Source organism: Rattus norvegicus, chromosome 11, assembly GCF_036323735.1.
Source record: "Rattus norvegicus strain BN/NHsdMcwi chromosome 11, GRCr8, whole genome shotgun sequence".
Lineage (NCBI taxonomy): Eukaryota > Metazoa > Chordata > Mammalia > Rodentia > Muridae > Rattus > Rattus norvegicus.
Genome location: NC_086029.1, coordinates 15653873 through 15679070, shown reverse-complemented (window position 1 = coordinate 15679070; position 25198 = coordinate 15653873). Strand labels below are relative to the sequence as shown.

Below are 25198 nucleotides of genomic sequence, written 5' to 3'. Positions count from 1 at the left end.
TCAGTCCATGTATAGTCTTTAGGTAGTGGCTTAGTCCCTGGAAGCTCTGGTTGGTTGGCATTGTTGTTCATATGGGGTCTCGAGCCCCTTCAAGCTCTTCCAGTCCTTTCTCTGATTCCTTCAACGGGGGTCCTGTTCTCAGTTCAGTGGTTTGCTGCTGGCATTCACCTAAGTATTTGCTGTATTCTGGGTGTGTCTCTCAGGAGAGATCTACATCAGGTTCCTGTCGGCCTGCACTTCTTTGCTTCATCCATCTTGTCTAATTGGGTGGCTGTATGTGTATGGGCCAATGCAGAACAGTGCATTTTTTAATGCTTGAAAAGAAATAAAATCTTATCAGAGAAATAAAAACAAAGAAAATTTATACAAATGGAATGATCTGTGTACGCATATGTAATTATGTATATATTTATACATATGTAAATGTGTGTGTCTACTTTTTGTGTATGTATGCAGTAGTCAAAGGTCAACCTCAGGTGTTTGTCCTTAGGCAATGCCCACTTTAGTTCTTTAGTTCCTTTTCTTTTTTTGAACTCACCAAATAGGCCCCACTGGCTGACCAGCAAGTCCTAGGGTTCTTTCTGTTTCTGCTTGCTCAGCTCTGCGATTACAAGCAGCATGGATTACCAAGTCTGAAATCTTCATAAGGCCTCTGAAACTTGAATTTCTTGTGCTTGATTGGTACTTTGCCAACTTCCTTATCATAGAAAGGCCCAGGACTAATAAGAAAAAAATTGAATCGTCTAGTTAATAGCGATTTATCACAAATGAAGCCAACACAAAGGAAAAGGCAACAGAGTGCGTTTGAGACCAGTTCAATTGGGTGACTGTTTTACGTGTGTATGGCTATCAAAGGATTTATCACAGATGAAACCACATGATTCATTGCTTCACTCTAAATTTTGGTAAAAATAAAACGATAGAAATATGTTTGATTGAGGCAGTAAACATGTGAAATTTGGAATATCTATGATTAGCATTGAATTAAGTAGACTTTGAAGTTATTACTAAACACAAAGTAGATAATTCATAGTGATAAAATGATTGCAATGAAGTTTTAGCAATTATAAACAAACTCAACTAATAAAAATGTTTAAAGACAAATTTAGATGGTATAGATAGCTTCTTTGCTAGCGAGGACAACATTTGGGAAGGAAATATCAGTTTTCTCTATTGGAATACCACTGAGAATATCAACCACAGTCCAGGACAGTTCCCATACTCAGGAAGCATTCTATAACATAAAACAAACTTAGATTTGGTTTCTGTTCATTTTCTGAGAGAGAGAGAGAGAGAGAGAGAGAGAGAGAGAGAGAGAGAGAGAGAGAGAGAGAGAGAGGAGAACATATAAAGATATAAAGTGGGGTATGCAGGGAAGTGGGGAGGATCTGGAGTTAGGTGACATGATAAAAGTATATTGTGTAAGTAAATTTTAATGAAAAACATGAATTACCAAAGAGATGTAGTAAGATACAAGGGATGACGGATAAGCAGATATAGTTGGTGTTTATATTAATCCATAGAAAAAACTTGTTAATGATACAGAAAATTGATCGATACTATCAGATAATTTGACCCTAGTAGACAAGAGAATACTCCATTTCTTCTCAGAAGTACACGGAAACAGAACATTTACAAAATAGACCATACTCTGGGCAGTAAAAAACTATTAATTTATTTGAAAGGATTGCAGTCATAGAAAAATATGTCCCCTGACCACAGTAGAACTAAATTAGGAGTCAATGGGATATTTGGGAAAGCCTCATACATTTTGTACCTGGTGATTATACTTTTAAATAACCCTGGGGTAAAGATGAAATAGATGGAACTGAGAGAATATCTTAAGATGAATAAAATTTAAAAATGCAATGTACCAAAATTTGGGAGAATTTGTACTAGGAAGAGAATCTGTAACAGCAGATGATTCTCTGAGAAAAGGATGAGTTTAAATCCCCATGGATTCCCCAAGATTCTAGAAAAAGGGATAGCAAAGTCAATCTAAGTCACAAGGAAGATGTACTTATTTTAACTGTTACTCAATGAAAATAGAAAACAATGATTAAGAGAGGGAGCAGTACAACAAATCACTCCCTTAAGAAGAAAAACAAATGGGGCTGGAGAGACAACTGAGCCATTAAAAACACTTGCTGCTCTTGAAGAGGACATGTTGAATGCTGCTTAGATGCTGCCTATAACTCCAGCAGGAGAGTGTCTGATACATCATGTTTACCTTTGAGGACACCTACACACTTGGGCATATACAGTAACCTACACATAGACATAACTAAGCCAAAAAAATATTTAAAATAGCAACAAAAATTGTAAATATCTATCTAGACAAGGAAACCAGAATGGAGCTCAATAAAGATTAGATGATGCTAATATAGTTTTTTGTAATAGCCAATATTTATTAAGTGAATCCTGAAATATACAAAAGATTTTCATGAGCAAAGATAGACTTTTTATTTCACATATTTATAGCAGATTATAACTGTATCAAACTTTAGCCTCAGATTTTTTTCCCTGTAGACAATATCTCTTTTTTTTGTACTTTTATGGTATGATACAAGGATAAAAAAACCACACTTCATATAAATATCAAATTTAAAGGAAAAGACATTGTACCAAAATAACCTTTCTGGCTTTTTAATGATGTAGACGAAGTTATTTTAAAAGGCCAACTTTATTTATTTATTTTTTAAAATTATGGATGCTAACCCTCTATCAGACATAGGATTGGTAAAGAGCTTTTCCTAATCTGTTGGTTGCCATTTTGTCCTAATGACAGTGATCTTTGCTGTATAGAAGCTTTGTAATTTTTTATTGGATATTTCTTTATTTACATTTCAAATGTTATTCCCTTTCCCAGTTTTCCGAACATAAGCCCCCATCTTATACCCCTCCCCTTCTTCTATAAAGGTATTTCCCTCCCCATGCACCCCCTTTACCTCTCCCCCACAACATGCCCTTGCACTGGGGGTTCCAACCTTGGCAGGACCCAGGGACTTCTCCTTTCATTGGTGCCCTGCAAGGCCATCCTTTGCTACATATGCAGTTGGAAATGCATGTATAGTCTTTGTGTAGTGGTTTACTCCCTGGGAACTCTGGTTGTTTGGCATTGTTGTTCTTATGGGGTTACAAACACCTTGATATTTTTGTTCCCTGTTTAAGGAGTGAAGCATCTGCATTTTGGTCATTCTTCTTCTTGAGCTTCATGTGATCTGTGGATTGCATCTTGGGTAATTGGAGCTTTTGGGCTAGTAAAAGGCCAATTTTAAATGATAAGTCCTAAGTGGTTAATGTCAATTAAAATGAGACTGTAGAAATTTCAACTTAAAGCCTTTCATACATGAGAGCATCATACATTGGTAGATCACATGTCTAGTATATACAAAGCTCTTGTTTACTAACCAGATCATGAGTAAGTATATAGATAAACTAACTAACTAACTAACTAACTAACTAACTAACTACCTAACTACCTAACTAACTAAATAAATAAAATTTCTCAAGGAACTCAGGTCATTGATGACTTGGTAGATTGGATTTTCTGTAACATTTAAAAATATACAATACCAATTCTATTTAGAGTCATTTTGGAAATATTCATTTACCTGGTACTTTGAGAATGAATCACAGAGGGGCATGGGAATATGTCAAGACCTGATTCTAACCAGGTATGTTAAATTGACAGTGAACTAAATAAGCTTTGTATATATAATGCTGATAGTGCTTGCTAAGTATTGATAGTTCTGTGGCATGACAGGCCAATCAAGATGTCCACTAGTCTTTGTCTCAGGGAACATTAAATGAGGCAAATTATTTCAATAGAGAAAACTAGAGAGCAATGAAATTAGAGATGGGATAAAAGAGTCTTGATGAAATCTAATTTACATGTACTGCATTAAAAATGCTTCTGCAATGACCAAATGAAACATCATGTGGAATAGTTTTTTCTCTTTAAGGAGTCCAGGCTTAAGATAAAGGTCATCTGTGTCCAGACACATTTTCCCCAAATAACTAGATGGAATTCCTTGGACAATAGTTATAGGATGTGGTGTGGAGGCTGCCCTGGGCTGATCCCTGCAGTCAACTAGTCATTTAGAAACATTTGAGAACAAGAAACAATGTGTCTCTTTATTCTGTATTTTTCAGGTCTATGTAACTCTTCCAAAATGATTCTTACAAACAAACAATTGTTTATTCATATGCTGGACACGTAAGACAACATTTCTTCCTGGGGGTGATACCATTTCCACTATACCATCATGTTTCTTTCACTCATGAGATATATCTAGATATACATACATATATATGTGCATATGCACATATGTATACACACACACACACACACATATATATATATATATATAGCTAAAATTAGAAGGCTGATAACCATTTATTTGTTCAAAAATCATTTGCTTTACAGTATATTGGATATGCTTTCTTCTAAAAGCTGGTAATACAGAAATAACAAAAAAGGCAGTGATTCAATGCTGGTGATAAGTATTGTTACCTAGTGAGTTGTCTTTTTACTTTCACCTGTGTGTATATGTGTGTGTGTGTGTGTGTGTGTGTGTGTGTGTGTATGTATATATATATTTGTGTGTATACGCACATTTGTATGTATGTGTGTGTGTATATATGTATGTATGTATATACACACAAACATTGTTTTCTCTTTTGAGACCATTGCTTTCCTGCAGTGGGCTCAGTTAAATTTATACTTTAGCTGTGTTATCCAACGTCAATGATATCTCCTGCATTCTCTGACTGACTGAAGTGCCACCTTGTCAGCCAAGTGCTATTCTATTATGGAATTGAATTTTCTCCAAAACAACATCATTATTTTAAATGAGTTTGATAATTAACTATTATTTTCAACTTTTCTCCATTTTCATCCTGTTTTGTTGGTTTATTTATATTTCTTTCTCCTCACTTTAAAATATATTCAATAAAATCAGGCTCCTGCCTTTTATAACATGTATGTATGTATGTATATATGTATGTTTATATGCATGTACACGTGTATGTGTGTATGTGTATATATATATGTATGTATGTGCTTGTATGTATGTGTATTTGTATTATGTATATATATATTATGTATGCATGTGGGGGCACATGTGTCATGGTATACACGTGGAGGTCTGAAGACAACTTGCTGCATTCAGTTCTCTTTTTCAGTCATGTAGGCCATGGAGTAGAACATTCAATGTTGGTGGCAGACATGGGTAGATACTGTTAGCCAGCAAACTGTCTTGTCAGCCCTGTATCCTGCATTTGTTATTTCTGAATTACCAGCTTGCAAGGTATATGTGACACATTATTCAGCAAGTAGTTTTTAAACAAGTGAATGGATACCAAGGCCTGCTACTATTGGCTTCTTTCAGCAGCTAATTTTAGTGTCTTACTTTCCGTAGAACTTCAGCAACTGTCATTTTCTTCTCCCATAATAAAATCTTCCTTTTTTGCCAAGCTGAGATCTAATATTCCTTTTAGACATTTTAAAAATCAAATTTATTTCAGCTAATACATGAAAACACAAGCATCGCCCACTTATATTCCTGGTTTCAAAGTCAAGCTCTATGGATTTTGTCGCTAGCTATTTTTTTCAGTCTACAAATATGTGCAAAAGCAAGAACTTTCCCTGCCATCTCCCCCAATGAACATATTTCCTCTCATTCTCTTTGTGACTAAGCTTACTGAGAAAGCCTCAATATTTGACCTTCATATCCAGCTTGGACACTGGTTTTGGCACATCCCAGACCTTTCATTCCAAGCTTCCTAGTAATTCCTAGTTATTAAGCTCTGTGGTTTTTCTCAGTTCTCATCCTCTTTAACCACGCTGCAGCCGTTAATATTGGTGTCTAACCATGTCTTTGGTAACCTTTCTGTTCTTTGGCTTTTGTATGAGCAGCCTGACTTCTCATCGGCTTCTCTAATTCTTGTGTTTACTTGCAGTGATAGCCTTAGATGATGCTTCTGCTACACAGAGGTGCTCTTGAGGAATTCTTTCATCCACCTTAGTTCCAGCAGCAGCCTAATGTGGCATCTTGACTTTAGTCACTAACACTGTGCTGGTGATTTATAAACCCTCACCCTTGATAATGGGGCGTCTTGACTTGAATCACGAACACTGTGCTGGTGGTTTATAAACCCTCACCCTTGATAATGTGGCATCTTGACTTTAGTCACTAACACTGTGCTGGTGATTTATAAACCCTCACCCTTGATAATGTGGCATCTTGACTTTAGTCACTAACACTGTGCTGGTGGTTTATAAACCCTCACCCCTGACTTTTCTGCCTAGCTTCAGGCTCTTCTTTCCCTCTGGTATTTTTGGATGCCTTGGTTTGAAGTTTTTGCCATAACCTCAAAGTCAATATTTTTGAAATGAAACCCATCATCTCTCTTCCCAAACATCTGCTTCTCACTATATGTTGGTGCCCTTCTACCTAGACTTGAGAATTTCACTATTTCTTTTGAGTTCCAACTTTCCTCTATCTTCATCTTAACTTATTTAAATCCTAGATCTTTGCACAGTTTTGAGTCTACAACACTGATGTGCTCGTCTACACCTATTGTTATCGCCCTGTTCTGACACAGAACCGTTTTCAATTTGGAGTGATTTCATCTGATGCTGCTGACTCTTTCTTCCCTATTACAGTGTCATGTAGTAGTAATGGCAGTAGAACTCAGTGGAAGAGTGTTTACCTATGCTATGGGAGGCTTTTGCTGTGGTTTTCTACACTACAAAGAGAAATTGAAAAAGAAAAATACAAAACCATGTACTATATTTGATGTCTTTCCTACTCACCTAAGTAGCATTCAGTTGCCACATTAAAACTTTTTGGGGGGGAAACAATTTATCAAAATCATAAAACCATGAAATAGAATCAGACACATAGGCACTTATAAAGGGTCAGTGAAAATCGAGCACAGAAGTGTGGCAGGCCACTAAGCAGGGCAGGCAGCACCTACCAAGAACATAGAAGTTCTATTAATGCTGTAGAAGTCACCATTAATAGTAATGAAAAAAATAGTGTTTCAAATAGGCTACCCACCCTTTTGTAGTCATTTACAATTTGTTTTCCTATAAATCTTAAGTCTTATAGTATAGACATAGTTTTTAATTTTATGTGCACATCTGTGTGTGCAGGTATATGTGTGTTATGTGTAAAGAACAAAGAACAAAGTAAAGGATCTTTTGTAACTCTGCTTGACCTTGTATTTTTTTGAGGCCTGGTCTTAACTGCCTGGCTGATCAGCCTCCAGGATCCTCCTCTCTCTCTTCAACTGGGCACTGGGGTTAGAGAAGCTCATGCCAGCACCAGGGGTTTAAGTTGGTGTTGGAGAGTCAGTTTGTCATGCTCACAGAGCTAACACTGCACTCTCTGAGTCATTTCCCTAGCCCAATAGATATCTGAATATGCCAACTTGTAGAAATAGAGTGAAGCATGGATAAGGATTTAAATTGTGTTTGATGATTTTACTCACAATTGCTGACTATCATAGCCATAAAATAAGAAAAGACTTCATTGCCCACTTTGTGTGTGTGTGTGTGTGTGTGTGTGTGTGTGTGTGTGTGTGTGTGTGTGTGAGCTTGATTCAGTTTATGGTTTAGCTATTGTAAAGAATTCAGCCTCAGGGGCTGTAGAAACTACTGCTCAGTCAGTAGCTCAGTGAGTAAAGCGTTTTCCACAGAAGTTCGAAGACCAGAATTTGGATCCACAGGGCTCACATAAAAATCAGTAAGCCTTGGGACCAACTGTAATCTCAGGGGAGCAGAGACAGGACATCTCTTGAACAACGTGTCTGGAAGACAATTCAAAATGAGAGACCAAGCCCCAGTAAATAAAGAGGACGGCAATCCAAGAAGATGCCATCCATGTGCATGAATATGTGTACATTTTCTTATGTTCCCTTTACCCTACACACATGAACAAAAGCCATTCCCTCCTCAGCAAGATAAAGCTTCTATTTCGTGCTGGTGATACATTCTTTTCAGTGTTTACATGCCTGTAAAGTACATACACAACTACTCAAATAACAATGTCATCTGTATACCATTTCTGTATACCAAAATCATATAACACTATATTTTAGGACATGCTTCTCTTCACAACAGACTGAAACTTAGTATGCTATTATGCAAATTTCTACTCATGTAGGTTTATTAATAAAATGTACAGTTCTCTCTTTTACTGCTTGTTGCCTCATTTTAAAAAGTCACTGAATATGACTAGAGAGTCACTGGATAGGGCTGCAGAGTCACTGAATAGGGCTGCAGAGTCACTGGATAGGGCCGCAGAGTCACTGAATAGTGCCGCAGAGTCACTGGATAGGGCTGCAGTGTCACTGAATAGGGCTGCAGAGTCACGGGATAGGGCTGCAGAGTCACTGAATAGGGCTGCAGAGTCACTGAATAGGGCCGCGGAGTCACTGAATAGGGCCGCAGAGTCACTGGATAGGGCTGCAGAGTCACTGGATAGGGCTGCAGAGTCACTGGATAGGACTGCAGACTTACTGTTGTTGCAGAGGACCTGGGTTAGGTTCCCAGCACTCACATGGTGGTTCACCACCATCAATACTTCCAGTTCCAGGGGATCTGATACCCTTTCTGACCTCTGTGGACACCAATCACACATGAGGAACATGTACATAGATACTGGCAAAACACCCATGTATATAAATCTAAGCAGATTAAAAATAAAAAGACACCTTTAAAATGTATCTGAGTACTTATAAATTAATAAACCTAATTTTGGCTCCTTCTACTTATTCCATTCACCTGTAGACTGAAGTGATGCTATTTCCCTGCCTTTGATATCCTACTACATAAACTTTTTAATTCTATCCATTTAATTCTTTCAAAATTCACTCCATTTGGTTTGCACAGAAGGACTTAGCTTATTTGTTTTAATAGAGTTTGATATATTTCTGTGCTCGAATCATTCTTTCCAGTGAGACTTCACAATAAAGAAAAAGGTTGGCCAGCACAGTAGACGCTGCATATGTGGCTGTGCAGTTCTGGAAATATAACTACCATAACTGAGGAAGTCAATTTTAGAATTACTAATTTAGCTAATTTCTTGTTTTAAGATTTATTTATTTATTTTATGTATGTGAGTACACTGTCTCTCTCTTCAGAAAGATTGGAAGAGGGCATCAGGTCCGATTACAGATGGTTGTGAGCCACCATTGTGGTTGGTGAGAACTGAACTCAGAGCCTCTGAAAGAGCAGTCAATATCCTTAGCCACTGAGCCATCTCTCTAGCCCCAGCTAATTTAGCTACTTTAAATACCCAGAGATGTATAATAGATTACATATTGGATTCTAAGCTCTGTCATATCAACTGACAGGATCTCTTGAACCCAGAGCTCACTGATAGAGATAGTCTTGCTAGCCTGCTTACTCTAGAGCATCTCCTCTCACTGTCATCTAGTGCTGGAAGCACAGTTGGATTACCATGACCACTGTGCATTTCGGTTGATTGCTGGAGATCTGTAATCTGGTCTTCATGTCCGACTGGAAAGCAGTCAAACTCCTTGTCCTATACATTTTAATATTTACATATAATCATATTTATTTTATATTATTTCATTCATATTTCATTTGGTGCATAAATTTATTAGTTTTAGATTCCTGGGTGGGGAAAATGTGGCTGAGTGGAAAACTGATGAGGATCTGAGGAAGGGGAACTGGAATCAGAATGCATTGTGTGAAAAATATGTTTTCAGTAAGAATGTTATTATACTGTATAGAGTGATGTGTGTGTGTGTGTGTCTGTGTTTGTGTGTACATTTACATTCATGGCACTGTGTACATGTTGTAGTCAAACGACAGTGGTTAATATCAGTTTCTTTTACCTTTTGAGTCCTGAGAACCGTGTTCATATCTTCAGGATTTAGGTTAAGACACCTTTACTTGCTGGGTCAGATAACCCGTCGAAATCTGCACTTTATAATGTTCTGTGTATCCTAATGCATCGAGTATATTTTTGTTTAGAAGCACAAAATACATTTTTGTTATATAACTGAATAACTGGATAACCATGTGTTGACTTTAATTAGGTTAACATTAATTGTTTAAAAAGCTTCTCCATAATTCAGTTTTTTCACAAGTGTAAAGGCAAAGGACATGTTTTTAGAATTTCATTGGCATTCATGTTCCTTAAAGAAAAGTGCTTCTATTTTATCAATTCATTCACATTTTCTCCAGCATTGCTACAAATTCAAAACACCTTTTGTAGTAATTTCAACTCCTGAACACAGAGTCTTAGTTGTATTCTGGCTGAGTCGAGAAGGCCCTGAGCATGGAGGTGTAAACTAACCAGGGTTCTAATCAGCACCATGCACATGGATGGCTCCCCAAGTGGCTCAGACCCCTGTGACACCTGTCTTTTTCTAATGCAACTGCCAATTTCTCCCTCTGCTGGCTTTGGAATAAATGCCTTGTCAGAGAAGGAATTAGATTCCGATAGCTTTTTCCTATGGTTAATTGAGGTGATAGATATACTTGACATTTTTTTAAGTGCAAAATAGAAGATTAAGACACATTTTTCTCCATGCATACTCTGTTTTAGAGGAGGTCACATTCTGGGGTCCTTTTAATATGCCTGAGCAATTAATAGTAGTGATACTTTTGCTTCACATCATCACATCGTCTTTTAAGTTCTTTCAGGCTGACAGATAAACTTCTTTTTCTACAGTTTGAATTGTTTGGATCTTCCTCAAGTCCACCATCTAGGTCTTTCCCTTCAGTCCTGCAAATTAATGGTGATTTGAAAATACAAAAGATCCCACCTCTTCCTTTTTCTTCCTCTATTGCAGCTCACTAAGTCTAATTCATACTGTACATATGTACATGGCTGTGGGGAGATCCACTGATGCATGAGAAGTCTCCTAGTGATCCTATCAAAAAGAAGAATGACTCTGCCTCTCCCAGCATCTGTCACAGGCTAATAGCTCTTCAGTAAGGGTTGGGCCATTAGAAGCCCCTCCCCCACCTATTCTGTAATTTTGGCTTCAGTGATCTTGTCTTGTAAGGGTAAAGTTAGAACTCCTCTGAGTTTACTATTGTATAGCCTTGCTATGTGTAGACAACAGCATTTTCACAGTGCCTCTCTAGTCCTTTGGACTTTACACTCTCTCAGCCTCCTCTTTAGCAATTGATTATCATTTTTAAAAAATTTTAGGGGGATATATCATAGTATAACTACCCAGTTACTATGTATTGCACAGATAAATGTTTGTAATTTAAGGGCCCAAAGAGACAGTTTAAAAATATTAGCTTATGCTAATGAATACTACAGACACATAAAAATATTTTTGTTGAAAGAACCCAAACCCTACATTAACAAGTTCTTACACATTACTGTTGGATTTTATGTAATTTATTGATATTATTAAAAACAATAGAATTTGATTATTTATTTATATACATTAGACCTGTTATGAGGAAAGCACCATTTTAGTACCACTACTTAGTACATTTAAAGTATTATTCATAACAAAGACAAGAAGAAAACTATATATATATACATACATACACACTAATATATATATATATATATATATATATATATAGTGTGTGTGTGTGTGTGTGTGTGTGTGTGTGTGTGTGTGTGTGTATGTGTGTATGGCAAGTTTAGTAATGAGGAAATTCTATCAGGAAAAGAAACCAAGTAGTTTACACCCATTGTCAAGTGATAATTTTTTAGGAGAAAGAAGCCCAGATTTATTTCCGTTCATTTCACATGTTCAGCTATTAAGAATTAATATCTTCAATTTGCAAATTCATCTGGAATAACAAAAAACCCAGGATAGCTAAAGCTATCCTCAACAATAAGAGGACTTCAGGGGGAATCACTATCCCTGAACTCAAGCAGTATTACAGAGCAATAGTGATAAAAACTGCATGGTATTGGTACAGAGACAGACAGATAGACCAATGGAATAGAATTGAAGACCCAGAAATGAACCCACACACCTATGGTCACTTGATTTTTGACAAAGGAGCCAAAACCATCCAATGGAAAAAAGATAGCATTTTCAGCAAATGGTGCTGGTTCAACTGGAGGGCAACATGTAGAAGAATGCAGATCGATCTATGCTTATCACCCTGTACAAAGCTTAGGTCCAAGTGGATCAAGGACCTCCACATCAAACCACATACACTCAAACTAATAGAAGAAAAACTAGGGAAGCATCTGCAACACATGGGCACTGGAAAAAATTTCCTGAACAAAACACCAATGGCTTATGCTCTAAGATCAAGAATCGACAAATGGGATCTCATAAAACTGCAAAGCTTCTGTAAGGCAAAGGACACTGTGGTTAGGACAAAACGACAACCAACAGATTGGGAAAAGATCTTTACCAATCCTATAACAGATAGAGGCCTTATATCCAAAATATACAAAGAACTCAAGAAGTTAGACCGCAGGGAAACAAATAACCCTATTAAAAAATGGGGTTCAGAGCTGAACAAAGAATTCACAGCTGAGGAATGCCGAATGGCTGAGAAACACCTAAAGAAATGTTCAACATCTTTAGTCATAAGGGAAATGCAAATCAAAACAACCCTGAGATTTCACCTCACACCAGTGAGAATGGCTAAGATCAAAAACTCAGGGGACAGCAGATGCTGTGGAGGATGTGGAGAAAGAGGAACACTCCTCCATTGTTGGTGGGATTGCAGACTGGTACAACCATTCTGGAAATCAGTCTGGAGGTTCCTCAGAAAATTGGACATTGAACTGCCTGAGGATCCAGCCATACCTCTCTTGGGCATATACCCAAAAGATGCCTCAACATATAAAAGAGACACGTGCTCCACTATGTTCATCGCAGCCTTATTTTTAATAGCCAGAAACTGGAAAGAACCCAGATGCCCTTCAACAGAGGAATGGATACAGAAAATGTGGTACATCTACACAATGGAATATTACTCAGCTATCAAAAACAACGAGTTTATGAAATTCGTAGGCAAATGGTTGGAACTGGAAAATATCATCCTGAGTGAGCTAACCCACTCACAGAAAGACATACATGGTATGCACTCATTGATAAGTGGCTATTAGCCCAAATGCTTGAATTACCCTAGATCCCTAGAACAAAGGAAACTCAAGACGGATGATCAAAATGTGAATGCTTCACTCCTTCTTTAAATGAGGAAAAAGAATACCCTTGGCAGGGAAGGGAGAGGCAAAGATTAAAACAGAGACTGAAGGAACACCCATTCAGAGCCTGCCCCACAGGTGGCCCATACATATACAGCCACCCAATTAGACAAGATGGATGAAGCAAAGAAGTGCAGACCGACAGGAGCCGGATGTAGATCGCTCCTGAGAGACACAGCCAGAATACAGCAAATACAGAGGCGAATGCCAGCAGCAAACCACTGAACTGAGAATAGGTCCCCCGTTGAAGGAATCAGAGAAAGAACTGGAAGAGCTTGAAGGTGCTCGAGACCCCAAAAGTACAACAATGTCAAGCAACCAGAGCTTCCAGGGACTAAGCCACTACCTAAAGACTATACATGGACTGACCCTGGACTCTGTCCCCATAGGTAGCAATGAATATCCTAGTAAGAGCACCAGTGGAAGGGGAAGCCCTGGGTCCTGCTAAGACTGAACCCCCAGTGAACTAGACTATGTGGGGAGGGTGGCAATGGGGGGAGGTTTGGGAGGGGAACACCCACAAGGAAGGGGAGGGGGGAGGGTGATGTCTGTCCGGAAACCGGGAAAGGGAATAACACTTGAAATGTATATAAGAAATACTCAAGATAATAAAAAAAAAAGAATTAATATCTTACTACTAGTTTATTTCTGTCGAGGAGCTTAGATGTTATAATATTTTGAGATGAAATATATCTTTTACAGATGTGTAAACAGGGTGTCAGTCAAATTAAAGCTTAAATATGTTCTCAGTGAAAGAAGTTGTTTAAAATGCCCCACTCTTCCTTGTCTCAGGTGAAGAGTGACAGTCCTGAAGCAATTAAGTGATGTCTCTGATTGGCTGAGCTTCTGCCAGGTTAGAGTTCCAATTAGGACACTGTTCTGCATTGGCAAGTATCAGTCAAAGTTTCCACTCTAAAGGGTCTCCAACCACAAACTATGTTCCCTAAGAGAAAGTATAGTCTTTTTATAAAAGATCAGAGACCTTCAGAATAGAAAAAAGTCAGTATTTTCAATATTTCTCCCTGAAAGTCTGGTATGAGAATCTAAGCTGAGTTACTAAAGAGCTATGCCCACATTTAGTGGTAGAAGTGGAGCCAGGAGACCCTGAAATAATATACAAAATGCATCTGTTTCCATCAGAAATTTAAGCTTATTTTTCAATTTCTGTTCATAAGTATGTGGGAATTTTGTTGGGCACTGCAGATTGCTTCTGGAAGGATGTTCATTTTCATAATATCACTCCTACCAATATATAAACACAAAAAGGCTTTCCATCATTTTGTATTTTTTCTTCAATTTTTCTGAGGCACTATTTGCAATTTATAATTTATAGTTACTTGTAGAAATAGTTTTTTTCATTTTTTGTTGGAAATTTTCTTTATCTATTTCAAATATTATCTCCCTTCCAGGTTTTCCCTATGGAAACCCCTATCCTATCTCCCAGCCCCTGCCTCCATGAGGATGTTCCCCTACCCACCCACCTACTCCTTCCTACTTCCCTGCCCTGGCATTCTTCTACACTCAGGCATTGAGCCTTCACAGGACCAAGGGCCTCTCCTCCCATTGATGCCCAACAAGACCATCCTCTGCTACATATACAGATGGAGCCATAGGTCATGTGTACTCTTTGGTTGATGATTTTGTCCTTGGGAGCTCTAGAGGATCTGTTAGCTCGGAATACCCAAGATACAATCCACAGACCTCATGAAGCTCAAGAAGAAGGAAGACCAAAGTATGGATGCTTCAGTCCATCTTAGAAGGGGAAATAAAATACTCACAGGAGGAAATATGGAGACAAATTGTAGAATAAAGACAGAGGAAAGGCCATCTAGACACTGGCACACATGGGGATCCATCCCACCTATAGTCATCCAACCCAGTCACTATTGGGGATGCCAAAAAGTACATGTGGATAGGAGCCTAATATAGCTGTCTCCTGAGAGGCTCGGCCAGAGTCTGACAAATACAGAGGCGGATGCTAACAGCCAACCATTGAACTGACAATGGGGTCCCTAATGGACTAGTTAGAGAAAGGACTGAGGTAGCTGAATGGATTTGCAATCCCATAGGAAGAACAACAACATCAAGCAATGATACTGTTTTTCTAAGGATGTGGTCTCTGGCAGATTGAGCATGCTTTAGTGATGAATCCCCACCTAACCGTATATAGGTATCACAAGTAGAGTCAACTGTTTAAAGAAAAAAGGCACATAAGTGGGTGGAGTAACTGAAGGAGGGAGATGGAATATGATCAAAATATTTTGCATGAAATTCTTAAAAAATTACCTTAGAAGAGAATTATGGGCTAGTTAATTAGACTAATTATTGCTATCCTTGCTGGTGCTCTATGAGGCATTGCTGATTAGCATAGATCATGGTACCAAGGGAGAATGGATCCTGGTCTGGCTTTAGCACTGAGGTGGAAACAATTTACTGAGGTGTGGGAGTGGTTTCTTACATGTGTGCATCATTAGGCTTCTAGTGTGATAGATAAAATGAAGAACTATATGACTGGGCAAAGTAGTCTCCACGTTATCATAACTTTAAGACTGAGAGGCATTGCCAGTATAGGAGGATTGGATGTGAGGCACCCATAGACTTGATTTCAGGAGAGCATAGGAAGAGGCGTGTTGGGTTAGTTTATGGCTTCATGGAATTATACCTCCAACTTAATTGAGTTGTATATAAGAATGATGTATAGGTTTTTATTGAATTATAACTCAATAAATTTTCAAACAAATAAACTAGGAAGAAAATATGTATCAGCCCCAGTACCCCCAAAACATCTAAAAGTGTCTGCTCTACCTGTTCTAAGAAACATGTTGCAGACAAAATCCTTTGGTCAACTATGTTCACTTATGCACTTGCTAACTTAGAGTGGGTAAGCACCCATTGTTCAAATACCTCAGTAGTGTGGATCTAATTTCTTCAGTCTTCAGGATCAGCATTTCTCTTGGATGTTATTCTTCAGCTAACTCATTGGAGGGGTATCTTTGTGCATGAAGGCTGGCTGCTTTGAGGTTAGGCATTGAGATATGAACTGGTGTGGCCCTCTAAAGTCAGTATATCAGTATTGAGAAGCTGAGTCGAAGGCTGCTGTTAGTGCCAGGCATGTGTGATAAGAGTCAGAGTGTTATATTGCTACTGGGCTGTCCTTTTGGAGATGACTATGCAAACATAATCAAAGTCATGGGAAAACCCTGAGAATGAGAATACATAGGTATATACACTCATACATATATAAATAACACAACACAAACACAACACACACACACACACACACACACACACTATACAGTACTGATTTCCCGATTGCATTTTTTCCCTATCAGATTTTTTGTGGTACTTTCTTTCTAACACACATTTTGCAGATTGCCCAGTTACAAAACTTGTGTGTGGTTGAGAGTGGGGCACTGGGCTTCACTGTAAAGATCTGAAGATGGACAGGACAGAAGTCCTTAGTAGTGTCCTCATTGATGCTCTCTGAAACTTACACTATCATTGAAGTAACTTTGGCTTTTGTGGGGGAAGACTCAAGGAGCATGACATCAATCTTATTTTTTTAACCAATGGATTTTGTTGCTGATTTGATTGGCTCATTGTATCATATGACCCTATGCCATTTGTGCATTATTACTTAGCTATGTGCTTCTAATTTGTATTAGACTGAACTGTTTGAATGGAAGTATTAGAACAATTCTGGACCTGATTTCTAAGTCACATTTCCCATTACTGACCACAGTATGACTCACTGTGATAGCTTACCTTGCAGGTCTCTCCCTTCTTTCCTATCCTCTGTAATCTTTGCAGGTTCAGTTGGGCATAACAAATAGGTTTCCTGCAGGCTTCTTTAGATATTACCTTGTTGTGTTTTTCTGAAGCTGAGGCACCCAAAGCATATGTTTGCAGATTAGACATGAATTTGAGCAAATATAAATTTCAAAGTGACACTGTTTAGCGTGTATGCAGTCATTAATCAAACCCTGCACTAAATAAAAATGGCAATAAAACATGAATGCGTAGACCCAAAGTGCTGAGCAAAACAAAATGTGAAAGGAAGAACCCTGCTTGAAGATTCAAACTCCATAGAAACACACCGTATACTTATGGGAGATGGAATAAAGATCTAGGATAAGCATTCTCCAATGCCACGAAGACCTGTCCAGTTCAGGTTTTTGCTAGGATTGTGAGTCAAAACTTGTATCAACAGTCTTCCGAACACTGAGCCATAGTCCTACCTTTTCCTTTTCTCATTTTTGTTTCCTTACAGTTGTGACCAAAAAAAGCAGTTAACACAGAGGAGGAATCTGAAGGACTTTGTTTGTAGAAGTTTAAAACTAGAAACACATTTCTGTCTCCTAACATGGTCTGTGTAAGAAAGTAGTGCCATTACCAAGTTTAAGAAGCAGTAGCAACACCTTTAATTTCTTTTGAAAAAGGAGAAAACAGATAAGATTGTATAGTATCATAGAAAGAATATGTGCTTAGAAAGAATATGTACTTTGGAGTTGGTCAGACAGTCTCTAATCTGAAACTCATCTTTTATGGTTCATGAAATTTTAGGCAATCTTTTCTTTCTTTGGTTAAACTTGTTACCTGCACAATCGTGATGACAACCCATGTTTTGGAGTGTTTGTTATCATGAAGGATTACTCCTAGCATAAACTTTACCATCCATTCAACAGGTCCCAGATTGACAACAAACCTGTTTTCTGTTCCCTTGCCACAATTTGGCCCAACTGACATGACTTCAGCTTGACTTTTCATGAGGTAGAAATTGGTCTACTTTAAACAGCCAATAGAATCTTCCTATGCTTTGTGACTGCAGATACTGGCATATAGGAATCAATAACTTTCTTCAGTTAGCCATTATGTGATAACAATTGATATATTTCATACATTTTGCATGGCAATATTCACCACATATATAATGACTAGTTTCACCACATAATGATAGGTATATTTTGTCAGGCTTTTTTCAGTACTGGGACTACCACAATGAATATGAAAATATATGAGCTCCCGACTTTAGTGAAACTCATTAAAGATTAAAATGGAAATTGAAGGAGGATGTGGAATCAATATTTTTTTCATTAATATGCATGCTACAAGACATATTTGTAGAATGACTGCTGTGGTTGTTTGACTGAGAATGACTCTGTGGGCTCCTATATTTGATATGTTTCATCATTAGGGAGTGGCACTACTTGGGAAAGATTAGGAGGTGTGGTCTTGTTGGAGTCGGTGTGGGCTTTGAGGTTTCAAAAGCCCCAAATAGGCCCAGTGTGTCTCTCTTCCTGTCACCTGTGGATCCAAATGTAGAACTCTCATCTACTTCTGTACCATGTCTGCCTGTGTGAATCCATGCACCCTCCTACAATGAAACTATCAACAAGCCCCAGGTAAATACTTTTATAAAAGTTGCTGTGGTATATCTTCATAGCAGTAGACTAGAACACTGATTAAGGCAACTGGAAATGTTTATTTAGTAGGAGAAATGCATAAGGCTGGTAAGTAGAACACACAGATCAGATTAATTGAAGGCTATAGCTTAACCTGATTTACCCTTAGAGGGTCATATGATGTTTCAGTCTCCTAGGAAAGTTACAAGGTAAAGAAATACTTTCTTATGTGCTCTATGCATAGTTGGAAGTCAGAGAGTGAAAAAAATGTTGTTGCCTGATTTTTTCAATTAATACTAGGTAAAAACATTTGTTAAAGTGACAGGACACATTCTTCATTGGAAGGCATTGAGAATGATATGAAATAGGAGGTAGAAAGTGGGCAAAAGATTCTAATCACATTTGAAAACATGAGAGTCATGTTAAGAGTTCAATTTGGGTTAAAATTCATAAGTATACAATGGAATTGCAGCTATCCATCAGTAATTATTTTTGCGTCAGTAATTCATGTGTTACACTGAAATTATAAGAAAAAAAAGCAATGTGGTTGCATTGGACATGAGGCCATTAGGTCAGGCAGGTAGGACATAGAGAAAAGGCAAGAATTGAGTGTATTTGTGTGGAGTGATTGTAATGATGGAAACTTGTGTTCTAGGTCAGGTATAAGAGGATAGTAGAGAAGGATACAGTCAAGATACCGTGATCGGTTAATCACATAGAGGATGATTAAGAGTGCAGTTACAAGGAAAATGGGAGAAAACCACATGGTGGTCAGTGATTGGAAGGTAAAAATGGAGATTTCTTAATGTACTGTTGTTAAGAAACAGCACACAGTTTGACTTTGTGGGAGGAAGAGAGGTAATCAAAGCTGACAAGGGCCAGGGCCTGCGAGATCAGTTGTCAGGAAGGTGATCACATGTGATGTCACCAGCAAAATGGCTAGACAATGAGATAAAACAGAGACCTGGAATACACACACAATGGGAAAGAAGCAAAATTCTTCAAACAATGAACAGGGCATTAGAAGTGATGTGGAGACAAAGGGGAATTAAACATATGTGAACTTCTCAATTCTAGACAGTTTGTATTTCTATGTGCTCACATAGTAACAACCACTGCCCAATCAATATAACTGGCAGAAAATACATGCATTTTTTTTCTAAAATGTATCTATTACTACCATAGCTTTGCATATCTGTACCCTGCTTTGGAGAGTAGATTTAGTCACATGACAAATTCTTACCATTTAAACCATATTTTCATTAAAAGTTTAATACAGAGATTATCTTAACACTGTATGTTTTAGGGTTGTATTGGTGTGTGAATTTTGTCTTCTGTTTTCTTACTTAGAGACTCTCTGAGATACTTTAAATTTTCTACCAACTTTACTTGCTTGCTTGCTTGCTTGTTTGCTTGATTGTTTCCTTCCTTCTTTCATTCCCTCCCTCTCTCCCTCCCTCCCTCCCCTCCTCTCTTCTCCTTCCTTCCTTCCTTCCTTCCTTCCTTCCTTCCTTCCTTCCTTCCTTCTTTTCAGGTATTGAGTACACTGCATTGGGTAGGGGCTGAGCAGTAACTAGAGATCAACTTGAAGCTCAAGTCTGGCCTTTGCTTTCTTTTATCTTTTTTTTAAATTGGAAATAGATTTTTTCATAAAATATATATTGATCATGGTTTTCCTTCTCCCATCTCCTCCAAGACCCTCCCCACCTCTCCATCCATCTTACTTCATATTTTCTTTCTCTCTTTAGAAAACAAATAGATAAATTTAAAAGAAGCCCAAAGAATCTAGAATAAAACAAAATCAACAGAGTGGGAAAACAAACAGACAAACAATAGCAACAAAAACACAAAACAAAACCACAAAGATACATATATACACATGCACACATACAATACTCAGTGATCTATGTATAGGCAGAAGACTCATAACAACAGAAAGATCAGAACTTATAATGTATAAACAAAAACAAAATAAACCAAATGCCCAGGCAAAGTATTGTCAGTCAAAACCTCCTCCAAAAGTATCGATGAGTTTGATTTGAGTTTGCTATCTGCTGCTGGGTATGGAGCTTCTAGAACCCGGTGTTACTCCTTTGAAGAAAAGCAATCATTCCTTCATGAGACGCTGTCAACTGAAGATAGCTTCTTGGTTAGGAATGGAGTTCATGTCCACTTTGTCTGTGACCACATCTGGGTTGGACCTGTTCAGGCCCTGTGCATGCTGCCACAGTCTCTGTGAGCTTGCAGGTACATCAGTTCTGTTGTGTCTGGACACCACTTTTTTCCTTGATGTCTCCCAACTCCTCTGGTACTGATTCCTCTTTTACAAGGTTCTCTGAGCCCAGAGGGGGAAAAGTTGCATAGAGACATCCCATTTAGGACTTAGTATTCACAGTCTCTCACTGTAAGCACATTTCCACTTGTGAATCTCTGTATTTGTTCCTTTTTATTGCAGGTAAATGCTCCTTTGATGATGGCTGCCCAAAACACTTATATATGGGTGTAGCTGAATGTTGTTATGAGTCAGTAAATGTTGCTTCACTTCTTTAACAAAACAATAGTGTTTTGTTTTCCTCGAGGTACATGACCTGTTTAGTCCTAGTTCTTGACCATAAAAGCAGTGCCAGGCATGGATTCATCTCATGGAGTAAGGCCCGAAATTCAATCAGATAATGATTGGTCATGCTTACAGCTTAAGCACCCTTATTGCATCTGTGTATTATGTAGGCAGGTTATCATTGTAGAGTGCAGGGTCTATAGCTTTGTTGGCATTACTGTCCTTCTCTGGTAGTGTTAGGTGTGTTTCCTAGTACTATAAACACTAGTCCGTAGAGGTGGAAGCTCTAGATAGACACCAACTTGATTCTTCTATGTTCAACCAATTTCATTTGGCCAATAGCTCAGTTAGACATGATCCACTTCTGGCACTGGAGATTTCATTTACTAGTGAGAGACATCTAGCTAGGGGGGTTATACATACATATACCATATATATATATATATATTATATGTATAGTATATATATGCTATAGTAGAGCTTCTTAATTAGCTGTTTTCTATCTCTTTGTTTACATTATTTGCTTATTTTGGTACTAATGGCAACATTATTGTTATACATTTCCTTATCATTCATATTTTGTGTTCCAGTGATTCCTCTTATTTCTTGACATTGTTCATGTAATTCCTGATTGAATCATAAAAATACACACATATTTTTTTTCTAGGTTCTGACATTTATTGCTAAATTTTCAGCGCCCTTGAACTATAACAAAGTGCCCTCCCTGCCCACAGGGTGTAGCCCCAGCTTTGATAACCGGGTGTAGGGTCCAGGCCACTCTGAAAAGCAGGACCTCACGCCCACAAAATATTCATAGGCCAAGACTCTCACAAAGTCGGAAAGCCTGGCGCCCAGAGTCCTGTCCAGCGCACCGTCAGCCCTCGGTGACAACAGCTCTGAGGTGAGAGGGCTGTCTCCTCAGGTCTTCCTGGTTGGATGGCTGAGGTTGGAGGCAGCCATGACAGTCACCTGCACTGAACAGACAGTCCTCGAAGTCGAAATGAGATGGGTCTTAGGCTTCTTGCTGGGGCAGGACGGTGTTGAAGGACTGTGGCCTTGCTCTCTGACTGATGCCATGTCCTTCTCTGGCTGACGGTGCGTCAGCGTTTATGGAGAGGTGTGCTAGGCTCTGGTGTGGGTGAGGCCTTGGTGGGACTCCCAGGGCCTCCACTTGAGCTACAAGGGCTGGTAGTTGTGTACAACAATGCCAAGCAACCAGAGCTTCCAGAGACTAAGCCACTACCTAAAGACTATACATGGACTGACCCTGGACTCTGACCTCATAGGTAGCAATGAATATCCTAGTAAGAGCACCAGTGGAAGGGGAAGCCCTGGGTCCTGCTAAGACTGAACTCCCAGTGAACTAGACTGTTGGGGGGAGGGGGACAATGGGGGGAGGGTGGGGAGGGGAACACCGATAAGAAAGGGGAGGGGGGAGGGGGATGTTTGCCCGGAAACTGGGAAAGGGAATAACACTCGAAATGTATATAAGAAATACTCAAGTTAATAATAATAAAAAAAAATACACACATATGTGGTTTGCATCTTATGTGAAAGAGTGGTCTTTTTAATATCTGTATATTTTAAAATATGTAACTCTTTCAGCCATTTTTTGGTTCTAGGCCAATTATGTTAATTTGAGTATATTAAGCAAAGTACATATTTCCAGTCCCTGCACATATATTATCCAATTTGATCAAGCTTCAATATATAAAAGCTTTTTGCAAAATGTAGTGTCAAAATGTTACAGTCTTTGGTCAGAATCTTGGCAGATTAAGTCAATTATAAAGGTCAAAATGATGGTCTTTTATTTTACAGGAAGTGTAAATGTACAGAATCTATTATCTAATTAAATGCAAGTCTGTAATTCAGTGTTAGGATAGACACTGCAAATTCATAGATGTCAGGAAGTGGAGAAAGTTATTTTATGATCTGTGATTAGAGACAAAATCGTATGTCCTTATCATTGCTGTCTTAATTTATTTCTATTTGCTGTGCTCCAAAGCGTTTACATTCCACACAGATATAAACAGTATTTCATCAGCTGTCTGCATCATTGACTACTTGAATAACTCCTGAATTAAGGTTGATGGTTTAACCATAATGAAGGTTTTTAAAGAGGGTATATTTGCTGTCCCTTTAACATTACTTTCTCACTTTGCTCATTTTAATATGATAGTACTGTTAGGTGATAATATTTTTTCCATAGAAAAGGAAGATACACCAAATGGGAAAAAATAGGAATAGGGAATAGCAGGGTAAGGGCACATTTTAAAATCAGGAGTGGGGAAAGTCCTCTCTTTGAATATTGTGCTGATCAAATATAAGGATGATGTTTATGGAGGGAAAGACTAACCAAGGAGAAGCAATCTGCAAAGAAGTTTCTAAGATCAATGTGTCTAGAGAGACAGGCTAAGCATCAAAGGGACAGGGCTAGGGACTTCAGATGTCAGATGGTGGATGAGATTATAAGGCATCATAGTGACTTTAACTTTTCCTGTGACTGATGTAAAAAATTAGTGAACCGAGGGATAATATGACTGGCCTGGTGTTTATGCACAATGACCTTTCAACCTGTATTGAGAATGGAACAGAGAGGAAAACAGTTGAGGGTAAGGAAGGCAGAAGTCAGAGTATACTGGTATGACCACCTAGGAGATTATAATGTTTTGATGGTACATGTGCACACGCACACACACACACACACACACACACACACACACACACACTCACACTAAACAAACAAACAAATGTAGAAAAGAAAAAGAAGGAAGGAGGGGGAACTTATAGTCGCTTTGAACCATGTCACATTTCTCATGTGACCTTCAATGTGCAGAATTCTCTTGCCAAAAATAGCATCAACTTTTTGTGTGAAAAAGTTGATTGGTCCAGAAAAAAAATAGCAAAGACAGCCAACAGGAGTAATCTATTATAAAAATATACTTTGATATGTGGTAGTAGAAAAAGATAAAAGTGTCAACATCTATTTATGTACCTATGTATTTATTTTAATCTAAGAAAACATATTTTCTGCAAATGAGATAAGTACTGTGTTCACTGAATAGACACCATGCTTCTATATTTCCCTTCTCATTAGAAAAATCCCCAAATGGGGACATAGTTAAGTTTCTAGAGTGCTTGGCTAGTATATACAAGGATCTAGTTTTGGTGACTAGCACCACATGAAACCAGAATGATGAATGAAATCTCATATTCATCTGCATGATGAGTTCGAGACCAGCTTGAACTATAGTCAGAGATTGATTAAAAAGAAAAAAAGGAAGCATTGTAAATAGTTGGGTAAAACAAGTATCCTACACAATACTCTGGAGGAAAACAACTCCTTGTCAGAGTAAGAAAAGGAACACAGGTTTGAAGGTGAATAGGACTTAAATCTCTTCCTCTATATAGCAGATGCAAAATACACAAAATGTTAATGCTATTTTTGGCAAGAAAATCTATTGGCACATTGAGGGTAAGGGGAGAAATATGACAAAATTCAAGATGACAATGATATGTCCCTCCCCTCTCTCTTCTTCCTTCCTACATCTGTCTATCTGTTTGTTTATTTTAGTATGTGTATGCATGTGTGCATACATGTGCATATATGTGTGTCCCACTTGAACATATATAGAGTTTAGGGACAACTTGAAGGAGTCAGGTCTTTTTTCCATGACGTAGGTTTTAGGGATCCAAGTCAGTGTGACAGACTTTGTTCCAAGAACCACTACCCCAGGTCTTGCTTTGCAATAAAGGTTGGCCTCTAATTTATAGTGTGGTTGTATCAGTCTTTTGAGTACTTGGATTACAGGTACATGGGAAACACACATGGCTTTCTGATTTCTGATTTCACTGGAGCTAAATGGGATTCACATGTGTTAATTGAGAACAAAGGGTTATACTATCTTATGTGTAGCCTGTTGGAATTAAAGACTAAACATAGAAATATCAAAATTTGAAGATATTGGGTAAAAGTCTAGGATATAGGACATACTTTAACTTGATAAAATTGTCACTGTAGAAGCACATGATAATGTGTATAGCAAACAAGA

General features: G+C 38.2%; 1 protein-coding gene across 4 annotated transcripts in view; it reads left to right on the top strand.

The window, feature by feature from the left end:
- Positions 1–25198, top strand: part of Csnka2ip (casein kinase 2 subunit alpha' interacting protein) — a 126078-nt gene that overhangs the window by 21061 nt on the left and 79819 nt on the right. The window contains exon 2 of one of the 4 annotated variants that reach the window (XM_063270687.1): positions 1–25198. This exon is cut by the window's left edge and continues 9816 nt beyond it. The exons of the other annotated variants lie outside the window; for them this stretch is intronic. Coding sequence (XP_063126757.1) covers positions 11982–13088 — 1107 coding nt within the window. The 5' untranslated portion in view covers positions 1–11981 and the 3' untranslated portion in view covers positions 13089–25198. 4 annotated transcript variants of the gene reach the window in all.